This window comes from Canis lupus, chromosome 27 (genome assembly GCF_011100685.1).
Source record: "Canis lupus familiaris isolate Mischka breed German Shepherd chromosome 27, alternate assembly UU_Cfam_GSD_1.0, whole genome shotgun sequence".
In the NCBI taxonomy this organism is placed as follows: domain Eukaryota; kingdom Metazoa; phylum Chordata; class Mammalia; order Carnivora; family Canidae; genus Canis; species Canis lupus.
This window is the reverse complement of record NC_049248.1, coordinates 29,184,427-29,204,279: the sequence shown is the minus strand read 5'-3', so window position 1 is coordinate 29,204,279 and position 19,853 is coordinate 29,184,427. Positions and strand designations below refer to the sequence as shown.

The window sequence follows — 19,853 nt, the reverse complement described above, 5'->3', positions numbered from 1 at the left end:
AAACCGAAACCATTATATAGTAAACATACAGCCTGCTGTGCAACTGGTTATCCAGAAATGGTTAATGGTTTTAAAAAAATTTTTGAAACTACTTCACACCATACGGAATAATCAATTCTTGACCTAATAACCTAAATTAAAAAGGAAAAACAAACGTTTTAGAAGAAAATACAGAATGTATTTATGAACCTGGAAAAGGGAAAGATTTCTTTTTTTCTTCTTTTTTTTTTTTTTTTAAGATTCTATTTATTTACTCATGAGAGACACAGAGGGAGAGGCAGAGACATAGAGGAAGAAGCAGGCTCCATGCAGGGAGCCCGATGTGGGATTCGATCCTGCAACTCCAGGATCATGCCCCAGATTAAAGGCAGGCGCTCAACCGCTGAGCCATCCAGGCGTCCCAAGGGAAGGATTTCTTAAACAAAACACTCAAACATAACTACCATTATAGTCTACGATAAAAATAGAAAGCAAAGATTCATTGGCTACTCACTGTAAGCATTACTTAAATCGTTGCATTAAGTTATGGACACCTAGCATTTTATTTTTATTTTCACACATGGCATTTTAAACATCAAATTCCTGCTGTTACAGAATTTTTTTTTTTTTTTTGGATTTTATATTCTAATGGAAGAGTTACACAATAAACATGAGAAGTAATACACATTGTAGTTAACAATAAGATAACAAAGAAGAGATTGAAAGTGTGATTAGGGCTGCCTGGAGGGGGACTGCAATTATAAGTGGGTTAGCCAGAGAAGGCCTCCTCACTGAAAATGGTTCCAGGCATTACTGAAATTGGGAAAGTGCAGGAGAAACAAGTTAGGATCAATATCAAAAGCTTATGTTTTGGGGGCACCTGGTGGCTCAGTTGATTAAGCATCCAACTACTGATATGGGCTCACATCATGATCTCGGGTGATGAGATCAAGCCTCGCATCAGGCCCTGGGCTTAGCGGAGTCTACTTCATTCCCTCACCTTTGGCTCCTCCCCACATGCTGTCTCTCTCTCCTCCCTCTCTCTCATAAATAAATCTTTAAAAGGTAAAAACAAAACAAAAAAAAAAGCTTACTATTGGACCTAAGTTTAGAATACCTGTTAGATATCCCAGTAGAAAAGCTTAGTAGGCATTTGCATATGTGGATGAGGATTTGTCAGTGTCCAATCAAGAGACAGAAACCACACAGCTATTTGAAGAGAGGTGTTTTTTAAATTTTTATATTTTTATTTTTTTAAGTAAGCTCTATGCTCACTGTAGGGCTTGAATTAATGACCTTGAAATCAAGTTGCATTCTCTACCTGCTGAGCCAGCCAGGTGCCCCAAAAGGGGTGTTTTAATGTAAAAACTGGGATCACTGGGTGGCTCAGCAGTTTGGCCCCTCCCTTCGGCTCAGGGTGTGATCCTGGGGTCCTAGGATTGGTCCCACGTTGGGCTCCCTGCATGGAGCCTGCTTCTCCCTCTGCCTGTGTCTCTACCTCTCTGTGTGTCTCTCATGAATAAACAAAACCTTTTAATAATAATAATAATAATGTAAAAAACTATGTATGAGAGTTCTCCCCAGAAACAGAACCAAGAGATGGTGTGTGTATGTAGAGACTTTAAGGAATTGGCTCATGCAATTGTAGAGACTTGGTAAATCCAAACTCTGCAGGGTAGGCTGGCAGGTCGGGCACTCAGAGAAGACTTGCAGTTCAAGTCCAAAGGCAGTCCTCTAGCAGAATTCTTTCTTGCTCAGAGGTCAGTGTTCTGTTAGACCCTCAAATGATTTGTTCAGCCCCACCCCCCCCCCAAGCTATGGAAGGGTAATCTGCTTTGCTTGAAGGCCACCAATGTAAATATTAATTTCACCAAAAAAAAAAAAAAGTTTTCATAGAAACATTCAGAATAATATTTCTATTTTAATATTTATTTATTTGCAAGAGAGAGAGCATGAATAGCAGGAGGGGCAGAGGCAGAGGGAGAAGCAGACTCCCCACTGGGCAGGGAGCCCAAAGCAGGACACAATCCTAGGTCCCTGGGATCATGACTCAAGCTGAAGACAGATGCTTAACCAACTGAGCCACGTAGCCATCCCCAGAATGATTTTGATTAAATATCTGACCACCATGGTCCAGCCAAATTGATACATAACTTTTAACCATCACAAACTCTAACAAGAAATAATAATGATTTGCTACCAAGCAATAAAAAACTCAAGAATACAAGAATTAAAAAAAAAAAAAAAAAACACAAGAATAGTATCTATATGAGTAGCTTACTAACCCTAGGCCTGAGGCCAGCCCAAACCTAAAATGCCCCATTTCCCTCAGGCTTAGGGCCAGATTTTGTTAGGCCACAACCATGGTCCATTAGATGTCAAAAAAGTTAACTGAAATGCTGCACTAGTGGCACTTGTGAATCTGCTGTGAGGTGCCATATCCGCAGGGAGGTACCATATCCCAGAACTTGCTGGGAGGCCATCCATGGAAAGGTACTGTGCCAGTAAGACTCACCGGAGAGCCACCCAAGGGAGTGCCAAACAAGGGTGGCTGCTGAGCACCACAAGGGCCAGGAGCTTCCTGCCGCAGGGGCTCGCAGAGCGGAGCACAGCAGAAGGGGGGAGGGTTCCCTCCTCAGTGCCTCTCCAGTGCGTTCCACTGGCAAAGGTTCACACTGGGCCATCTGGCAAAGGAGAAATGTTTACAAGAGGGCCTAGCTTCATTGTTGCAGAACAGGCAATAAAGGGTAGATTTGGAGCCGAGCTGCAGTAAACTGATAACTGCCCCAGTTCCTGATGTTCAGTTACAGAAGAAACAAAGGAGGGGGGCACGAAGATGCAGAAGAAAAAGATGAGACGATTAAAGCAAATATCTCCAAACTTTATGGTGCAATGCTTTACAGACCTGTCTTCCATGTCTATTTGAACTTGGTCCAGAGCTATCTACGCAGTTTTCATAACTACCCTTTAAAATATTAACTTTAGGGGATCCCTGGGTGGCTCAGCGGTTGAGCACCTGCCTTCGGCCCAGGGTGTGATCCTGGAGACCAGCGATCAAGTCCCACGTCAGGCTCCCTGCATGGAGCCTGCTTCTCCCTCTGCCTCTATCTCTGTCTCTCATGAATAAATAAATAAAATCTTAAAAAAAAAAAAAAAATATATATATATATATATATATATATATATTAACTTTAGGGCAGCCCGGGTGGCTCAGCGGTTTAGCACCTCCTTCAGCCCAGGGCGTGATCCTGGAGACCCGGATCGAGTCCCACGTCGGGCTCCCTGCATGGAGCCTGCTTCTCCCTCTGCCTGTGTCTCTGCCTCTCTCTCTCTCTCTCTCTCTCTCTCTCTCTCTCTCCCCCCCCTCCCCCTCTCATGAATAAATAAAATGTTTAAAAATAAATAAAATATTAACTTTAATTTAAAAATATTGATTAACTGCAGTTAAGGTAGGAGGCTTTTGTAGTCTAAGAGAAAGAAGATCACAGGGGTAGCAATGAAGGTGATAGAAGGGTACTGCGTATATTTTAAAACTAAAGCCAAAGATGGGGATCCCTGGGTGGCGCAGCGGTTTGGCGCCTGCCTTCGGCCTAGGGCGCGATCCTGGAGACCCGGGATCGAATCCCACATCGGGCTCCCAGTGCATGGAGCCTGCTTCTCCCTCTGTCTGTGTCTCTGCCTCTCTCTCTCTCTGTGACTATCATAAATAAATAAAAAATAAAAAAAAAAAGTAAAAGCAATCTACTTTCCTTTAAAAAAAAAAAAAAAAAGCCAAAGATGGTTTCCTGATGGTTTAAATGTGGGGGATGAGCGAAAGAAAAGTCAGGAATGACTCTAAGGATCTTGGCCTGAACAACTGGAAGGATGAAGCTAGAATTTCTGTTAACTGAGATGAGTTAAGGAAGTGGGGAGAGGGATGCCTTGGGTGGCTCAGCGGTTGAGCATCTGCCTTTCGCTCAGGGCATGGTCCCCGGGGTCCGGGATGGAGTCCCACATTGGTCTCCCCGCAGGGAGCCTGTTTCTCCCTATGTCTCTGCCTCTCTCTGTGTCTCATGAATAAATAAACAAAATCTTTAAAAAAAAAAAAAAAAAGGATGTGGGGAGAACTGGCTTTGGAGACAGACCAGAAGTTCAAGTTTGGACATATTAAATTTCAAATATTAATTAGATATCCAAGTGGAAATGGTGAACAGGAAATTGAATGTCTAAGTCTCTGGATTTTGTGAGCAATTGGACTTCAGATATAAATTTGGGAGTTGCCAGCATGTATAGATGGAATCTAATGTCTTAAAACTGGATGACAACATAAAGGGAGTAGGTTATTAAGTAATCTCCCAAAACATTCATTTTAATTCCATGATATGGATACGGCAAGACTTGTGTAACATTTATTAGATTTACCTCTCAATTTTTTCACCATTCTGAAAAATACTATGATGAAAAACATCTACATAGCTCCCAATTCTTTCACTATTCTGAAAAATACAATAATGAACAAAAATCCTTGCTTTGTGAGAACTTACCATTTTTGTAGGTCAGAGGCAAATGACGACTTTACATGGTTCAACCTAGTATTTGTGATTGCTTCTTTTGGTTCTTTATCCTGATGTGTTATAATTTGATTAAAATAGACACTGTAACCTAGATGGAGCAATTAATCTCTGGTCTGCAAAGCCTAAAAATAAATCACTCTAGATAGAGCTACCATGTGGGGCCACATGTTTCCTAAACTCCAGTAAAACATAATTCTTAGGTCTATTATTTACCTACTCATAACTTGTGTTCTTAAATGACCCCAAAACTTTTCCTGGATTTTTCATTAACATCCTAATCAAAAATAGCAGAGCTTCAGAACATATGAAATAAAAACTGGTGGAATCAATGAGAAAGAAACAAAGACTCAAGTATAGTAGGAAAAGCATTCCTTTCTCAATAACTGAGTAAATAGATAAGGAAATCAGTAGAAACATAGAGGACTTGGACAACACTGTCAACCAACTTGACCAGATTAATATTTATAGAATATTTTCACTAACAGCAGATACAAATTCTTTCCAAGTACACAAAGAATACTGACCAAGACAGACTATATTTGAGGCCATAAAATATATATCAATAAATTTAACAAGATTCAAGTTGTATAAAACATGTTCTCTGGAGACAAGGGTCAAAAAAATAAATCAAAAGTGAAAGCAAAATGAGCATCTGAAGCAGCTCTTAAAGATTAATAGCACTGAACACCTATAGTAGAAAAAGGTTTTGGGGGCACTGGGGTGTCTCAATTGGTTAAGCATCCAACTCTTGATTTCAGCTCAGGTCATGATTAGAGGTTCATGAGATCGAGCCCCAAGTTGGGCTCTGCACTGGGCATTGGAGCCTGCTTGGGATTTTCTCCCTCTCTGTCTGGCTCTTCCTTCTCCATTTCTCTCTCTCTCTCTCTCAAAAGAAAAGATTTTCTATGTTATATATGTAACAGATGTTATTATGTTCCATGCAATATATGTTAACTAACATGTAATTTGAAACTCTGTTTAGAAACTAAAAAAACTGGGACACCTGAGTGGCTCAGCAGTTGAACATCTGCCTTCAGCTAAAGGCGTGGTCCTGGGATCCAGGATCGAGTCCCACATCAGCCTGTTAGCAAGAAGCCTGCTTCTCCCTCTGCCTGTGTCTCTGCCTCTCTCTCTCTCTGTGTGTGTGTGTGTGTCTCATGAATAAATAAATAAAATCTTAAAAAAAAAAACTAACAAAAAAGAAAATACTAAAGATTAGAGCAGAAATCAATAAATTAGAAAACAGAAAAAGAAAAAAAGAAAATCAATGAAACCAGAAGAAGGTAATTCTTTGAGAAATCAATAAAATTGATAAACCTGTAGCCAGACTATTAAAGAAAAAAAAAAAAAAGACACAAAATACCAGTATCAGAAATGATAGAATTGACATAAATACAGATCTTACAGATATTAAAAGGATAATGCAGGAATAACATGGGCAACTTTTTGGCAATAAAGTCTCTAACTTATATGAAATGGATGAAATGGATAAGTTTCTTAAAGACATCAACTACCAAAGATCATTTGAGAAGTGATAACCGGAATCACCTATGTCTATTAAACAAATTGAATTGAAATTGTTATTCCATCTGAATTGAATAGTTAACTTTCTTATAAAGAAAATCCCAGGCCTAGATAACTTCACGGGTGAATTCTATTTAAAATTCAAGAAAAAAATAATGAAAATACTACACAAACTCTTCCAAAAATTGGTGAAGTATGTGTTAATTTGCTAAAGCTTCTATAACAAAATACCACACACTAGGTGGCTTAAACAACAGAAATTTATTTTCTCATAATTCTGGAGGCAACAGGTCTGAGATCAAAGTGTCAACAGTGGTTTCTTCTGAGGCCTCTCTCCTTGGCTTGTAGATGGTCATCTTCTCTCTGTGTCTTAATAGGGTCTTTCCTCTGTGCATGCCTATGTCTTAATTTCCTCTTATTAAGATACCAGTCATATTGAATTACCACCCTAATGACCTAAATTTTAACTTAATTACCTCTTTAAAGACCTTATATCCAAATATAGTCACATTCCTAGTTACTAGGGGTCAGGGCTTCAATATGTAAAATTTAAGAGGGCACAATTCAGCCCATAACAAGGTAATACTTCCCAACTCATTCCACAAGCCAGCATTGTCCTGATACCAATTACCAAAGAAATTAAAAGAAAAGAAAAATATAGACCAACAACCCTCAAGAACATAGATGTAAAAATGCTAAGCAAAATATAATCAATTCAAATCTGATGATAAAAATACAGCATGACTAATTGGGCCTTATCAGGGAAAGTAAGGCATTTAATATTCAAAAATTAAAAAACAAGCAATATAATTCACCACATTTACAGCCCAAAACATAAAAGCAAGTTTTATGCTCATCTCAGTAGATGTGAAAAATTTATTGACAAATTCTAGTATTTATTCATGATTTAGGGAAAAAATTAATTCAGCAAATTTCCTTACATCAGATATGCTATGTTCATAGGTCAGAAAATGCTAATGGGCATCTCTAAAAGACCTATAGCTAAATATCATACTTTAATGGAGAGAGGCTAAACACTTTCCCCTGAGGATAAAAGACAAAAGTCTTAACACTTCTATTCAACATTGTACTAGTTTCTAGCCAATGCAATAAGACAAGAAAAAGAAAAGACATCAAGGAAGGGCCTGGGTGGTTCAGTGGGTTAAGCATTTGCTTTCAGCTCAGGTCATGATCCCAGGGTCCTGGGATCAAGCCCCACATTGGGCTTCCTGCTCAGCAGAGACCCTGCTTCTCCTTTCCCTCCCTTCCACTGCCCTTCCCCCACGAGCTTGTGCTTGCTCTCTTTCTGTCAAATAAACAAAATATATTTTAAAAAATATTTTGTTGATTCATGAGAGACACAGAGAGAGAGAGGCAGAGACATAGGCAGAGAGAGGAACATGCTCCTCACAGGGAGCCCAATGCAGGACTTGATCCCAGGACCCCAGGACCACAACCTGAGCCAAAGGCAGACACTCAACCACTGAGATACCGAGGTGCCCCAATAAATAAAATATTTAAAAAAGAAAAGTAAAGGCATCGAGATTGGAAGGGAAGAAGTAAAACTATCTGTTTACAGACGATATGATTGTCCATGTAGAAAATCCTACAGAATTTACTAAAATGTTACTAAAACTAAATGAGTTCATCAAGGTTACAGGACACAATGTACAAAAATCAATTGTACTTCTGTATCCAATAGCATTACAAATCTGAAATACTTGAGAATAAGTCTGACCAAATATGTGCAAGACTTGCTCACTGAAAACTACTAAGAGAAATAAAAGAGGCCTTAAATACATGGAAAGATATGGTGCGGAGAAAAAAGAAGATATGGTATGTTCATAGGTTAGAATAGTCAATATTATTAAGAAGTCAATTCTCCCCAAATTAATCTATAGAGTCAAAGGAATCCCATCCAAAATTCTAAGTCTTTTTTTGTAGAAATTAACAAACTACTTATAAAATTTATAATGAAAATGCAAAGGACCTAAAAGAGCCTAAATTACTTTGAGAAAAAAAAAAGACAAATTTGGAAGACAATATAACCGATTTCAATAGTTATAATAAAACTACAGTAATTAATTCAGTGTGGGGAAAAAATGAGGTGGACAATAGATCAATTCAACAGAGCAGAAAGTCTGGTAATAGACCCACGCATACATGGTCAATTGCTTCAATGAAGTTGCAAGGGCAATTAAGTATCAAAAAGAATAGCCTTGGGCAGCCCAGGTGGCTCAGCGGTTTAGCACTGCCTTCAGCCTGGGGTGTGATCCTGGAGACCTGGGATGAGTCCCACATCAGGCTCCCTGCATGGAGCCTGCTTTTCCCTCTGCCTCTGTCTCTGCCTCTCTCTCTCTCTCTGTGTATGTCATGAATAAATAAATAAAATCTTAAAAAAAAAAAAAAGAATAGCCTTTTCAGTGAATGTTCATATGCAAAAGAAATGATGTTCAATCCACACCTTATACCATATACAAAAATTAACTCAAAATGCATCATAGATATATATGTAAATCCTAAAACTATAGGGACACCTGAGTGGCTCAGTGGTTGAGCATCTGCCTTTGGCTCAAATCATGATCCTGAGGTCCTGGGATCTAGTCCTACATCAGGCTCCCTGTGGGGAGCCTGTTCTCCCTCTGCCTATGTCTCTGTCTCTCTCTGTCTTTCATGAATAAATAAATTAAATCTTTAAAAAAAATCCTAAGACTGTAAAACTTTAAAAGAAAATAAAGGTAAATGGCCTTAGGGAAGGCAAAGATTTCTTAGATATGACAACAAAAGATACAGTCCATAAAAGACAAAACTGATAAACTGGACTTCATAAAAATTAAGAATATATGCTCCTCTTTTTTTTTTTTCAAGTTTGAGATATTTATTAATCAGTGTAAAACTCTAAAATAATACATAAATATGATTTTGAGCATTTAGAGGGGAAATAGTTCTTGGCTAAGCAGAAAATTGTACAAATGACTTCTGGAAAACCTTCATCCTAAGCAGTTTTACAGTGAAACACTTCATTTAGAAGTCTGAACCCTCTTTCTTCAGTTTGCTGTAATCTATTGCATTGATCATTAGGACACACTTTATTCTGAGTTCTGGGTTACTCTCTCCATCCCAATAGATAGCTGGATTGAACAATGCCATACACAAGACATACACTGCTGCTCCAGTACCTCCAGCTCCAATAAATAAGAAAAGAGAAATCAAGCTTGAATGCTTTTGTGGTCTAACCAAGGAGCTAGGGGAGCATATTTGTGGCAAAGTCCTCTGGTGCAAAAGGAGAGGAGACCTAGGCCCTAGGCCAGGCCTAGGACTAAGTAGTCTCTGCCAAAAAGCACACTCTTTGAAGGACACTATTAGGGGACTCCTGGGTAGCTCAGCAGTTGAGCATCTGCCTTCAACTCAGGGTATGATCATGGGGTCCTGGGATCAAGTCCCACACTGGGCTCCCCATGAGGAGCCTGCTTCTCCTTCTGCCTATGTCTCTGCCTCTCTCTCTGTGTTTCTCATGAATAAATGAATAAAATCTTTAAAAAAAAAAAAAAAAGAAAAGAAAGAAAGATACTATTAGGAGAATGCAAGATAAGCCACAGACTGGAAGAAAATATTAGCAAATCATATATCTGATAAAGAACTTGTATGCAAAAAAAAAAAAAGAACTTGTATGCAGTGTGTGTATATATATATATATAAACTCAAAAAGCAATAAGATAAACAGCCCAGGGACGCCTGGGTGGCTCAGCAGTTGAGTGTCTGTCTTCGGCACAGCGTGTGATCCTGGAGTCCTGGGATTGAGTCCTGCATCGGGCTCTCTGCATGGAGCCTGCCTCTTTCTCTGCCTCTCTTCTCTGTGTGTCTCTCATGAATAAACAAATAAAACTTAAAAAAAAAAAAAAAAAGATAAACAGCCCAACAACAACAAAAAGGGGCTAATAATTTGAGTGGACACTTTATAACAAACAAGATATATAGATATGGGGCACCGGGGTGGCTCAGTAGTTGAGCATCTGCCTTTGGCTCAGGGTGTGATCCCAGGATCAGGGGATCAAGTCCTGCATCAGGCTTCCCACAGGGAGCCTGCTTCTCCCTCTGCCTATGTCTCTGCATTTCTCTCTGTGTCTCTTATAAATAAATAAATAAATAAATAAATAAATAAATAAATAAATAAATAAATAAATAAATAAAATAAAATCTTTAAAAAAAGTACACAAAAAGATGCTTGTCATCATTAAGTTATCTCATAAATGCAAATTATAACTAAAATGAGATACTACTACACACCTCTGAGAATGGCTAAAATTGAAAGGACTGATTATACCAAATGTTGGTGAGATGGAAGTCTCATCTGCTGATGGGACTGTAAAATGGGACAACCACTTTGGAAAACAGTTTAGCAGTTTCTTAAAAAATCTGGGGCAGCCTGGGTGGCTCAGCGGTTTAGTGCTGCCCTCAGCCCAGGGCGTGATCCTAGAGACCTGGGATCGAGTCCCATGTCGGGCTCCCTGCGTGGGGTTTGCTTCTCTCTCTGCCTGTGTCTCTGCCTCTCTCTCTCTGTGTGTGTCTCTCATGAATAAATAAATAAAATCTTTTTAAAAATAAAAAATAAAAAAAATAAAAATTAATTAAAAAAATAAAATCTTTTAAAAACAAACCTAACATACACTTATTACATAACTAAGCCATTCTATTCCTAATTAGTTACCAAAGAGAAGTAAAAACATATACCTATACACATACTTGTACATGAATGTTCATCACATTTGTAATAGCCAAAAACTGGTATTAACCCAATTTGTATCAACAGATGAGTGGATAACAATTGAACAATTTGTAATATAGCCACACAATGGAATATTACCAGCAATAAAAAGGAATATACTACAGATATATGCTACTACACAGATGACTCTCAGAATAATTATTCTGAGTTTTAAAAAAGGCAAAAAATGAATACATACTACAGGATTACATTTGTATAAAATCAAACAAAAAGCAAAGAATTTGCAGTGACGGAAGACAAATGGGTTGTTGCTCGGGGACAGGGGCTGCTGAGTGGATGGGATGATAAAGAGACACAAGGAAACTTTGGGGTGACAGATAATATTCATAATCTGGATCGTGATGATTTCACAGGTATATATATATGTGTCAAAAGATAACAGAACTACGCTCTTTCAGTATGTGAAATTTGTTGAATTTCAATGATACCTCAATAACGCTCAATAAAGGCTTTTCTAATCTAATTGAAAAGTTGAGGGATGCCTGAGTCAGTTAAACGTGTGCCATCAGCTCAGGTCATGATCCTGGGGTCCAGGGATGGAGCCCCACATCTGGCTCCCTGCTCCCTGGGGAGCCTGCTTCGGCCTCTCCCTCTGCCACTCTCCTTGTTTTGCTCTCTTTCTCTGTCAAATAAATAAATAAAATCTTAAGAGAAAAAAAGTTGAAAATATAGACATTGAAATTAAAATGGAAAAAAGTGGGGGAATCACTATAAGTTGATTTACCCATCATTCCCTTCTACTTCATCCAATGGGCTTCTTAGTACATCATTTGGTTCTCCCCAGCCTTCAGGCATCTTGAAGATGTTGTACACTCTATGCTAAAAGCCAGAAGCAGGTCAGGTAAATCTGGACAAACTCAACAAATGCCCAGCGTGAAGAGACACACGACTGCAATCACAGTTACACACTCCTTCAAAGAAGGCCAGCTGGCATTTTTTAAATAAAGATTTTATGTGAGAGAGAGCATGGGGGCGGGGGGAGCAGAGGAAGAGGGAGAAGGAGGCTTTCTGCTGAGCAGGGAGCCCAACAGGGGGCTTGACCCCAGGACCCAGGGATCCTGACCTGAGCTGAAGGCAGACACTTAACCAACCGACCAAGCCACCCAGGAGCCCAGGACACTGGCATTTTAGCTTTTAGGATCCCCACACAGCAAGCTGTTATGACTCTTTAAACGCCTCCCCTTAATATTCTTGCCCATTTGTGTCCAACAATTCTAATGTATTTTATCATGATCCCACAGCCCTCCTGAAAGACCCACCTTAGACCGGTTTTCAAAAGCTCAGTCAATATGCAGACTTTGCCCTCTACCCTCTGCCTTCTGATAGGCGGCTCAGGCTGTCAAGGTAAAACTCTTCCTTGCTGTGCAAGCAAATAAACGGATTGTTTTGATAATTCAGGAAGCCAGGATTCGACATGATTGATCATATTTTCTCTTCTGAATTATTTTAGTAATCTTTGCCCATTTCTTCATTTTGAACGTATATTTTTGGTTTTGATTTGTAGTTTGAAAACTTTTTTTTTTTTTAAGATTTTATTTATTCATTCATGAGAGACATGGAGAGAGAGAGATGCAGAGACAGGCAGAGGGAGAAGTGGGTTCCATGCAGGGAGCCCGATGTGGGACTCGATCCCAGGACTCCAGGATCACAGCCGGGGCTGAAGGCAGGAGCCAAACTACTGAGCCACCCGGGGATCCCCTTTTTGAAAGATTTTATTTATTAACGAGAGACCCGGAGGCAGAGGCAGAGGGAGAAGCAGGCCCCACGCAGGGAGCCGGTCTTGGGGCTCGATCGAGGGACCCCGGGGCCAGGCCCTGGGCCGACGGCAGGTGCTCAGCCGCCGAGCCCCCGGGGCCCCTCCTGGAAGTCCTTAACCTTTAGGGCAGCTGTGAGCCCCTCTGAGAAACAAAGAAAAGTCAGCAGCACGCTCCTCAGAAGAATGCACCTGTGCACGCGCGCACTGCTCTGCGCCTCGGCACGGAGCTCGCACAGGCCTCCAGCACGCGGCCCTTTGAGGGCCCAGACTCCCGACTGCTCCCCAGCAGCACCCCAGCAGGTCACAGGAGCTTCCCGAGCAGACCTTTAGCGAAACGGTCGGAGTCCAAACCCCGAGGCCGCCTCCGAGCTCCTCTGAGATGCAAAGGGCTCTCCTCTGGCCGGGCTGGGGCGTCCGTGTTCCTTCCCCTGCGCCCCGCAGTGCCGGGCCCTCACCGGCGGGGGCGGGGCGGGGGTCAGCGGGGGTCGGGGGGTGAAGGCTCAGCTCATCTTCTAGAATCCTTTTTTTAAAAAAAAGATTTTATTTATTTATTCATGAGAGAGGCAGAGACAGAGGCAGAGGGAGAAGCAGGCTCCATGCAGGGAGCCCGACGTGGGACTCGATCCCGGGTCCCCAGGATCATGTCCTGGGCCGAAGGCAGGCGCCAAACCGCTGGGCCACCCAGGTGTCCCTAGAATCTTTTTTTTTTTTTTAAAGATTTTATTTATTTATTCCTGAGAGAGACAGAGAAAGGCAGAGACACAGACAGGAAGGAGAAGCAGAGGGAGAAGCAGGCGCCAGGCCGGGAGCCCGACGCAGGACTCGAACCCGGGTCTGCAGGGTCACGGCCTGGGCCCAAGGCAGGCCCCGGCCCCGGGTGCTGCGCGTGCCCGCGGGAGGTTCGGTGTCCGCAGGAGGAGCAGCTGCGGCGAGGCGGGCGGGAGCCCCGGTGGCCCGAGCTGCGGCCCCCGACCCCCCCCGCCGGCCCTGCCCCGGGTGTCCTAGAACCGCCCCCCCCACGGACCCGCACGGACCCTGGGGAGGCCGCAGCCCCCCCACCACCACCGAGGCGGGCCCAGGGCCAACAGCCAGGGCGCCCCGGCAGGTCGCTCGCACCCCTTCCTTCACGCTTCTGCCTCAAACAGCCCCGGCGGCGACGTCCTTTGCCCGGAGTCGGCAATTTGCCCGGAGTCGCCCACTTGCCGGAGCTGGAAGCCGAGGCGGACCTCGCGGGGGCTCTTACCGCTCCGGGGGCTGCCCGGCGCCGCGGGCCTGCTCCGGCAAAGGCCGGGAGAGGGGTGGGCCGGGCGCCCCCGGGGAGAGCTGACTGCCTGGGGGGGGGGGGTGCGCAGTGCACCCGGCTCCCCCCCTTCCCCCCAGAACACGGTGCCTGCAGTTTCAAATCGCTCTCCGAGATCCTCCGTTTCCGTGGGTGCATCTTCCAGGGCTCCGGGGGCGAACCCGGTGTGCACCCCATCCCCAGCGCCCGATGCCCAGCAGGTACCCAGTAAGTCTCTGCCCCCGGCGGGGGGACTGCGCCCCTGGAGGAGCCCCGGTTCCTCGGAGGGATGCAGGAGGGCGAGCCGAGCCCCACCTGGGAGGCACCGAAGTCCTGGCCAGGTTGTCTCAATTAGGGCTCGGCAACCAGTATCCCCTGGGGGTAAATCCTTCACTGCATCTCCTGATTATTTCCTAAGGATATTTTCCTCGAAATGGGATTACTGGGTTGAAGGGTATGCGCATAGTTAAGCCTCTTGATTCGGAGTCCCTGCAGCAGCGCCCCAATGAGTCAGCTTGCCAGAGAGCTGGCCAAACTCGGGATCATCAGGCTTCCTTTTTTTCTTTTTCTTTTTTTTTTTCTTTTGCCATCTTAATAGAATGAAAATGATACCCCGTTTTATTTGCATCTCTTTGTGGATTAATTAGGTGGAGATTGGACTAATTTTAAAGAAATACGCTAAGGAGCCCCGAGAAACCCTGTGTGGGAAAGGAGACCATCGACCCCAGGCACGTTGTGCCCAGCAAGGTGAAAACCAAAGGGCACCGGCTGTCTGGTACGATTTTACCTGAAAATGTGAACTTTGAGCCAGGTTCCAGAGGCTTCCCCTGAGCAAGGGAGGGGGAGCTGTGACTCACGAGCTTCCCTAAGGTTGGTTGTTATTTTCATTTCCTGATGAGGAATGAATGTTATAAAACAGATGAAAAATCTGTATACTGATCTTTAAGAATGGCAAGGAAGGGGATCCCTGGGTGGCAAAATGGTTTAGTGCCTGCCTTTGGCCCAGAGCATGATCCTGGAGACCCGGGATCGAGTCCCACATCGGGCTCCCTGCATGGAGCCTGCTTCTCCCTCTGCCTGTGTCTCTGCCTCTCTCTCTCTCTCTATGTCTATCACAAATAAATAAATAAATCTTAAAAAAAAAAGAATGGCAAGGAAAAGTAGAAATGGGAAACCGATTTCAGCTTAATCTGGTGGGCAAGAGCTAGGGGTGAAAGGTCAAGTTGGAAGGCCCTTTGAAGGCTGTGGCTGAGGTGGGAGGTAAGTCTCTGAAAGTCCCTGGCGGCCTGGCTTGTAGGGAGTGAGCAAGAGGCCTCCCACGGCCCTGGAGACTTCCTACTGGAGAGGCTGCTGCTGTGTGTTTGTGGCACTTACAAGGCCTGGGATCCCTGGGGACCCGGAACTGGCTTTTACTGGACTTCTGAGGCTCAAACTTAAACTGCCAGGGACAAAGGAAGGGGTAAGGAAGCGGAGGCCCTGGTGCAGCTCAGGCTGTGCTGGGGAAGGGGGAAGAGGGAACTGGCACTTTCAGAAGAAGAGGTGATGGTGGTTCGCAGAGCTTTGTGGGCTGTGAAACAGTGGAGACTTCGTGCCGGGTCAGAGCCCGGGGCTGCCCCCCAGCCCTTCAGATATCCACTGGGTTCTTTTGCAAACCACACCCAAGAGGATAACTGATTTACCAATGTTTACAGGCAATTTTATTTACTAATCTAGCTCTCATTTACTCTCAACTAAATTTATAGTTCTAATTACAGTCATCAGCATTTTCCTGATAATAAACATACAGGATGTGTTTTATGGTTGTTTTTTTTTTTTTTAACTTTGTGGGGGATTTTTTTCCTGATTACTTTAAATTTCCTATGAAAGTCTTTTTTTTTTTTTTTTTTTTTTTTTTTTTTAAGAGAAGGAAGGGGGTGGACAGAGAGGAATCTTAAGCAGGCTCCACACCCGGTACAGAGCCCGGTGTGGGGCTTGAACTCACAACTCTGAGATCATGACCTGGACCAAAATAGTCAGTTGCTTAACTGAGCCACGCAGGTGCCCCTCCCCCTTTATTTTCTATTAAAATGAAAGAGAGGCAGAGACACAGGCAGAGGGAGAAGCAAGCTCCTTGCAGGGAGCCTGAGGTGGGACTCCATCCTGATCCTGGGACTCCAGGATCAAGCCCTAGGTGGAAGGCGGGCGCTAAACCACTGAGCCACCCAGGGATCCCCTAAACCAGAAGTTCTTAGAGGTTTCAATGAATGATTTCCAAACCTTGTCACACTTCAAAAATCACTTGGCAGCTTTAAAAAAATGAGTTTTCCCTCCCTCCCTCTTAGAGGGAGACTAAATGTGTAGGGCTGGTACATACCTGAAGCTGTTTTTTGTGTGTTTTTTTTTTTATTTAAAATTTTTATTTATTGATTGATAAGAGACACAGAGAGAGAGGCAGAGACATAAGCAGAGGGAGACGCAGGCTCCATGCGGGGAGCCCAATGCGGGACTCAGTCGCAAAACCCTAGGACCACGACCTGAGCTGAAGGCAGAAGCTCAACCACTGAGCCACCCAGATGCCCCGAAGCTGATATTTTTGAAAAGCCTCCTCGGTGATTCTGGAGTTGCTGCTGCAAAGACTAGCTCTGGGGAACTGATGTCCAATTGCTTATCTATTTTGTTTGTCTTAATGAAATTTGGAAATGGCAGTTTTAACTTCTAAAACATTCAATAAGGCTTTGCACATCTGGAAACTGTTCTTTTCACCTCCCTCTCCATCTACCCCAAAGTCCAAGGGCTTGACCTTCCTGAACTCTTCAGTCCTTCCTTACCCAACACTCTCTGCAGACACTGGACGAAGCCATTGCCGTCACCACCCTCTCTTATTTCCCAAAACTCCTGCTTTCTCCCATTGGCAGGTGTTTGGGGCTTTCTTCCTATCCTATCTTTCAAAGCCCTGATGCTGTTTAGGGCCCTGGAAACTTGAGGTCCTGGCCCCAGGGCCACTCCCACAGGTGGCATTGGGTACTATGATTCTTGGATCATCAATGCTCACTGTTTCTCTGGGCGATCTCCAGATGCCCACATTTCGACTGCCTACGGAGCTCTACTCTTCAGTATCTCACAAAGCACCTCAGACTCGGTATTTCTCAAACATTACATTCCTAGCAATCTTTGTTCTTTGTGGGGTTTTTTTGTTTATTTTTAGCAACCTCTACACCCAGCATGGGGCTCAAACTCATGACCCCGAGACCAAGAGTTTCATGCTCTTCCTACTGAGCCAGCCAGGATCCCGTTCCTTCTGTTTTGTATATCAGAGGAAGGCTCTGGTATGTCAGTCTAGCCAGAAACATGGAGGTAATCCCTTTCATCCATTTAAAGCCACTGTTCTAGGCACTGGGGTTACCAGAGACTACAAAAATCCCTGCCCTCCAAAAACTTGTATTCTAGAAGAGGAAGACAGGCAGCAAACAATCAGTCCCCAAATCTAACAGACTCCAACTTCTAATATCTCTAGCATCTACTCTGTCTCTCCAGGCATCACCTTATTTCAAACCCCTGATGGCCTCCCTCATTCTCTTACTCCCTCTAGTCCATTCTCCCCATAGCAATGTAATCTTTCTAATTCTAAATTTTACAGCTCCTGGGCCCCGCTGGCCTCTCCATCACATATCTCCACCCACGTGGCCACTCTGTGCCCGGCCACACTGAATTCCAGCTGCAGGCCACCCCACCTGCCACTCCCGACTCTCTCCCTCCCCTCCTGCCTAGCTGACTCCCGTTCACTTTGCAGATCTTGGCTCAGATACTACAACAGGCAGCCTCTAAGCTGGCCCCCCACTGAACCCTGCCTCCTACCATTAATGCTCTTGGGATTTGGAAGAACAGAACGTGGCAGAAGCAGCCATGTTTTGAACTGGCCTGCGATGAGGGCCGCGTGACCGGGAACAGAGGGAGGCCTCCAGCCAGAAGCCTGTGAAGAACTGAATCCTGTCAGCAACCATGTCAGTGAGCTTGGCATCGGATCCTCCCCCAGCTGAGCCTTCAGATGAGTTGGCAGCCCCAGCAGTCAGGTCAGCGTTTCCTGCCTCCTCCTGGAAGACCTTCAGCCCTGAGGCAGCCGGTTAAGCCACGCCTGGATTCATGACCCAAAGAAACTGTGAGATAATAAATGTTTGTTGTTTTAAGCAGCTAAGGTTTTGTTAATTTGTTACACAGACCTAGATAACAAATACCACCTCTGGACCCCTGCCCCTCCTCCACCCCAAATTCAGTGCCCTTCTGAGTGGTAGAGCCCATGGTATTTTTCCACCTGTCCCCCCCCAGTACTTAGCCCTCAGTACTAATTAATCCAGGATATGTCCATATCTCTACCCCTAGGTTATGGACTCTATAAGGAAAAGGAGGAAGATAGGGAAGAAAGTCACCATTTGCCTTCTCAAGACTCGGAATACCTGCTCTGGTTTGGCCATGCCTTTGTCCAACTGCAGTGTCCACGGTGATCTCCGTGAAGTGCGGCTGCAACCCGAGGCAGAGGCTCTGGCCAGTTGTCCTCACCTCCCTGACACACGTGCGCACACACACACACACACACACACGTGCTGCAAAAAGAAGCATGCACACTCACACTTTGGGCGCATTGCCCTTTAGTCAGGAGGAGAGTGGGTGGAGCCACTGCGTGCTCCTTCCACACACCCTCTGGCTACACTTTGTGGGTTTTCTGAATGAAGGGTGGGAGGGAGAGCCGCCTTCTGCCTTTGAACTGCCCGGTTCCTCCACCTTTATTTGCAGCCAACTGAACTGTTCCAGGAGGTCATGGTGTGACTCCCCTGCAGAGGGAAAAAAAAAAAAAAAGGAGGAAAAAGTGCCCAAGTACTTCTTGCTGCTTTCATTTTCTGGTGTCTCAACCCACAGGCCACTCACTAACTGTGACCTAACCCTGAGATCTGAATGAGGTGCCACCTCGATTCCCAGAGTGCTCGATGGCCCCCCTCTTGGGGCTGACAGCAGCACTGCCCTCGGGCTCGGGTTCACTCTCCTGCCCTTTGGCAGACGGAGAGCAGTGCCCTTGGCCTCCTGATGGCCCTTCTGTCACCCTGCAACGGCCCCACACTACCAGGGCGGCAACTTCCCCAGTCTCCCCGCCACCTCCACCCCAACACACTTCCTACCTCCCTCCACCACCACCCCCATTGCCTCGGCCAGTCTGCCAACATGTCTATTGTGTCCAAGCAGGATGAATGAATGTTTGAGAGGCATGCCTGGCTATGAACACGCCTCTGTCTAGGTTAAAAAAAAAAAAAAAAAAGCTTCTAATAACATTGCACCTATAGTGCGTGCTTCTGTCCTGTCGGCCCTCCTCCAGCACTCGGGCAGGCTTCCTCTTGGCCTTCCTTTTGTGATTGCTTTCTGCTCAGCTGCGCGCTGTTGCTAAGAAGGTTATGCCCCTCGGCTGTGCTCTAGACTTGTAGTCGTGTGATAACGGGACGGACGAGGGTTGGGGGGCAGCAGATCTGCCTTTCACCAGGTTTGATCCTGGTTGTGTTACCTGGCCTTCCTAGGCCTCGTCCTCTGGTCGGGTCTGCTCATTAGCCTTTTCCCCCATTCTGAGATTAAATTAAATAAACTACAAACAGAAAAAAAAAAAAAAAAAAAAAACTACAAACAGGACAAGGCATAGTGTGTAGTACTAGTAGTAGTAGTACTAGTAGTAGTAGTAGTAGTAGTCGTAGTAAGTGTTCAATAATTGTTCCTGTGTGTTTTAAAAAGACCTTAATAATCTTTGTAAGTTTTCCTTGGAGGCACAGAAAGCAAAAGGTTGTTGATGTCTAGTTGAGAAAGGTGCTCCATCAGTTTTGTTTTTTTGGCAAGAGATGGAGCAGGAGAAGGTTGAGGGTGATGTTAGGGGACTGCTGATTTACTGGTTTTTAATCTGACTCTTTTGCTTCTGCTGTTCTGGAATAATGCTGTGGAAACCAGCTGCTCAGATGCCCGGGGAAT

The 19,853-nt window shown here is 44.3% G+C and overlaps 1 protein-coding gene across 1 annotated transcript; it reads left to right on the top strand.

Annotated features, from left to right (window-relative positions):
- Window positions 1–12,781: 12,781 nt before the first annotated feature.
- On the top strand, window positions 12,782–18,013 carry LOC119877667 (translation initiation factor IF-2-like). Its single transcript, XM_038577917.1, has 3 exons — window positions 12,782–12,898; window positions 13,513–14,105; window positions 17,647–18,013. The coding sequence occupies exons 1-3, from the start codon at window positions 12,782–12,784 to the stop codon at window positions 17,792–17,794; spliced, it is 858 nt and encodes a 285-aa protein (XP_038433845.1). The 3' UTR covers window positions 17,795–18,013.
- Window positions 18,014–19,853: the final 1,840 nt, after the last annotated feature.

Excerpts from the sequence above, each read along its gene's own strand:
- LOC119877667 (XM_038577917.1), top strand. The coding sequence starts at position 12,782 with ATGCACCTGTGCACGCGCGCACTGCTCTGCGCCTCGGCACGGAGCTCG. Across the intron at positions 12,899-13,512 it reads CCCCAGCAGCACCCCAGCAG|GAGGAGCAGCTGCGGCGAGG; the intron begins GTCACAGGAGCT and ends CGGTGTCCGCAG. Across the intron at positions 14,106-17,646 it reads CGATGCCCAGCAGGTACCCA|ATCTTGGCTCAGATACTACA; the intron begins GTAAGTCTCTGC and ends TTCACTTTGCAG.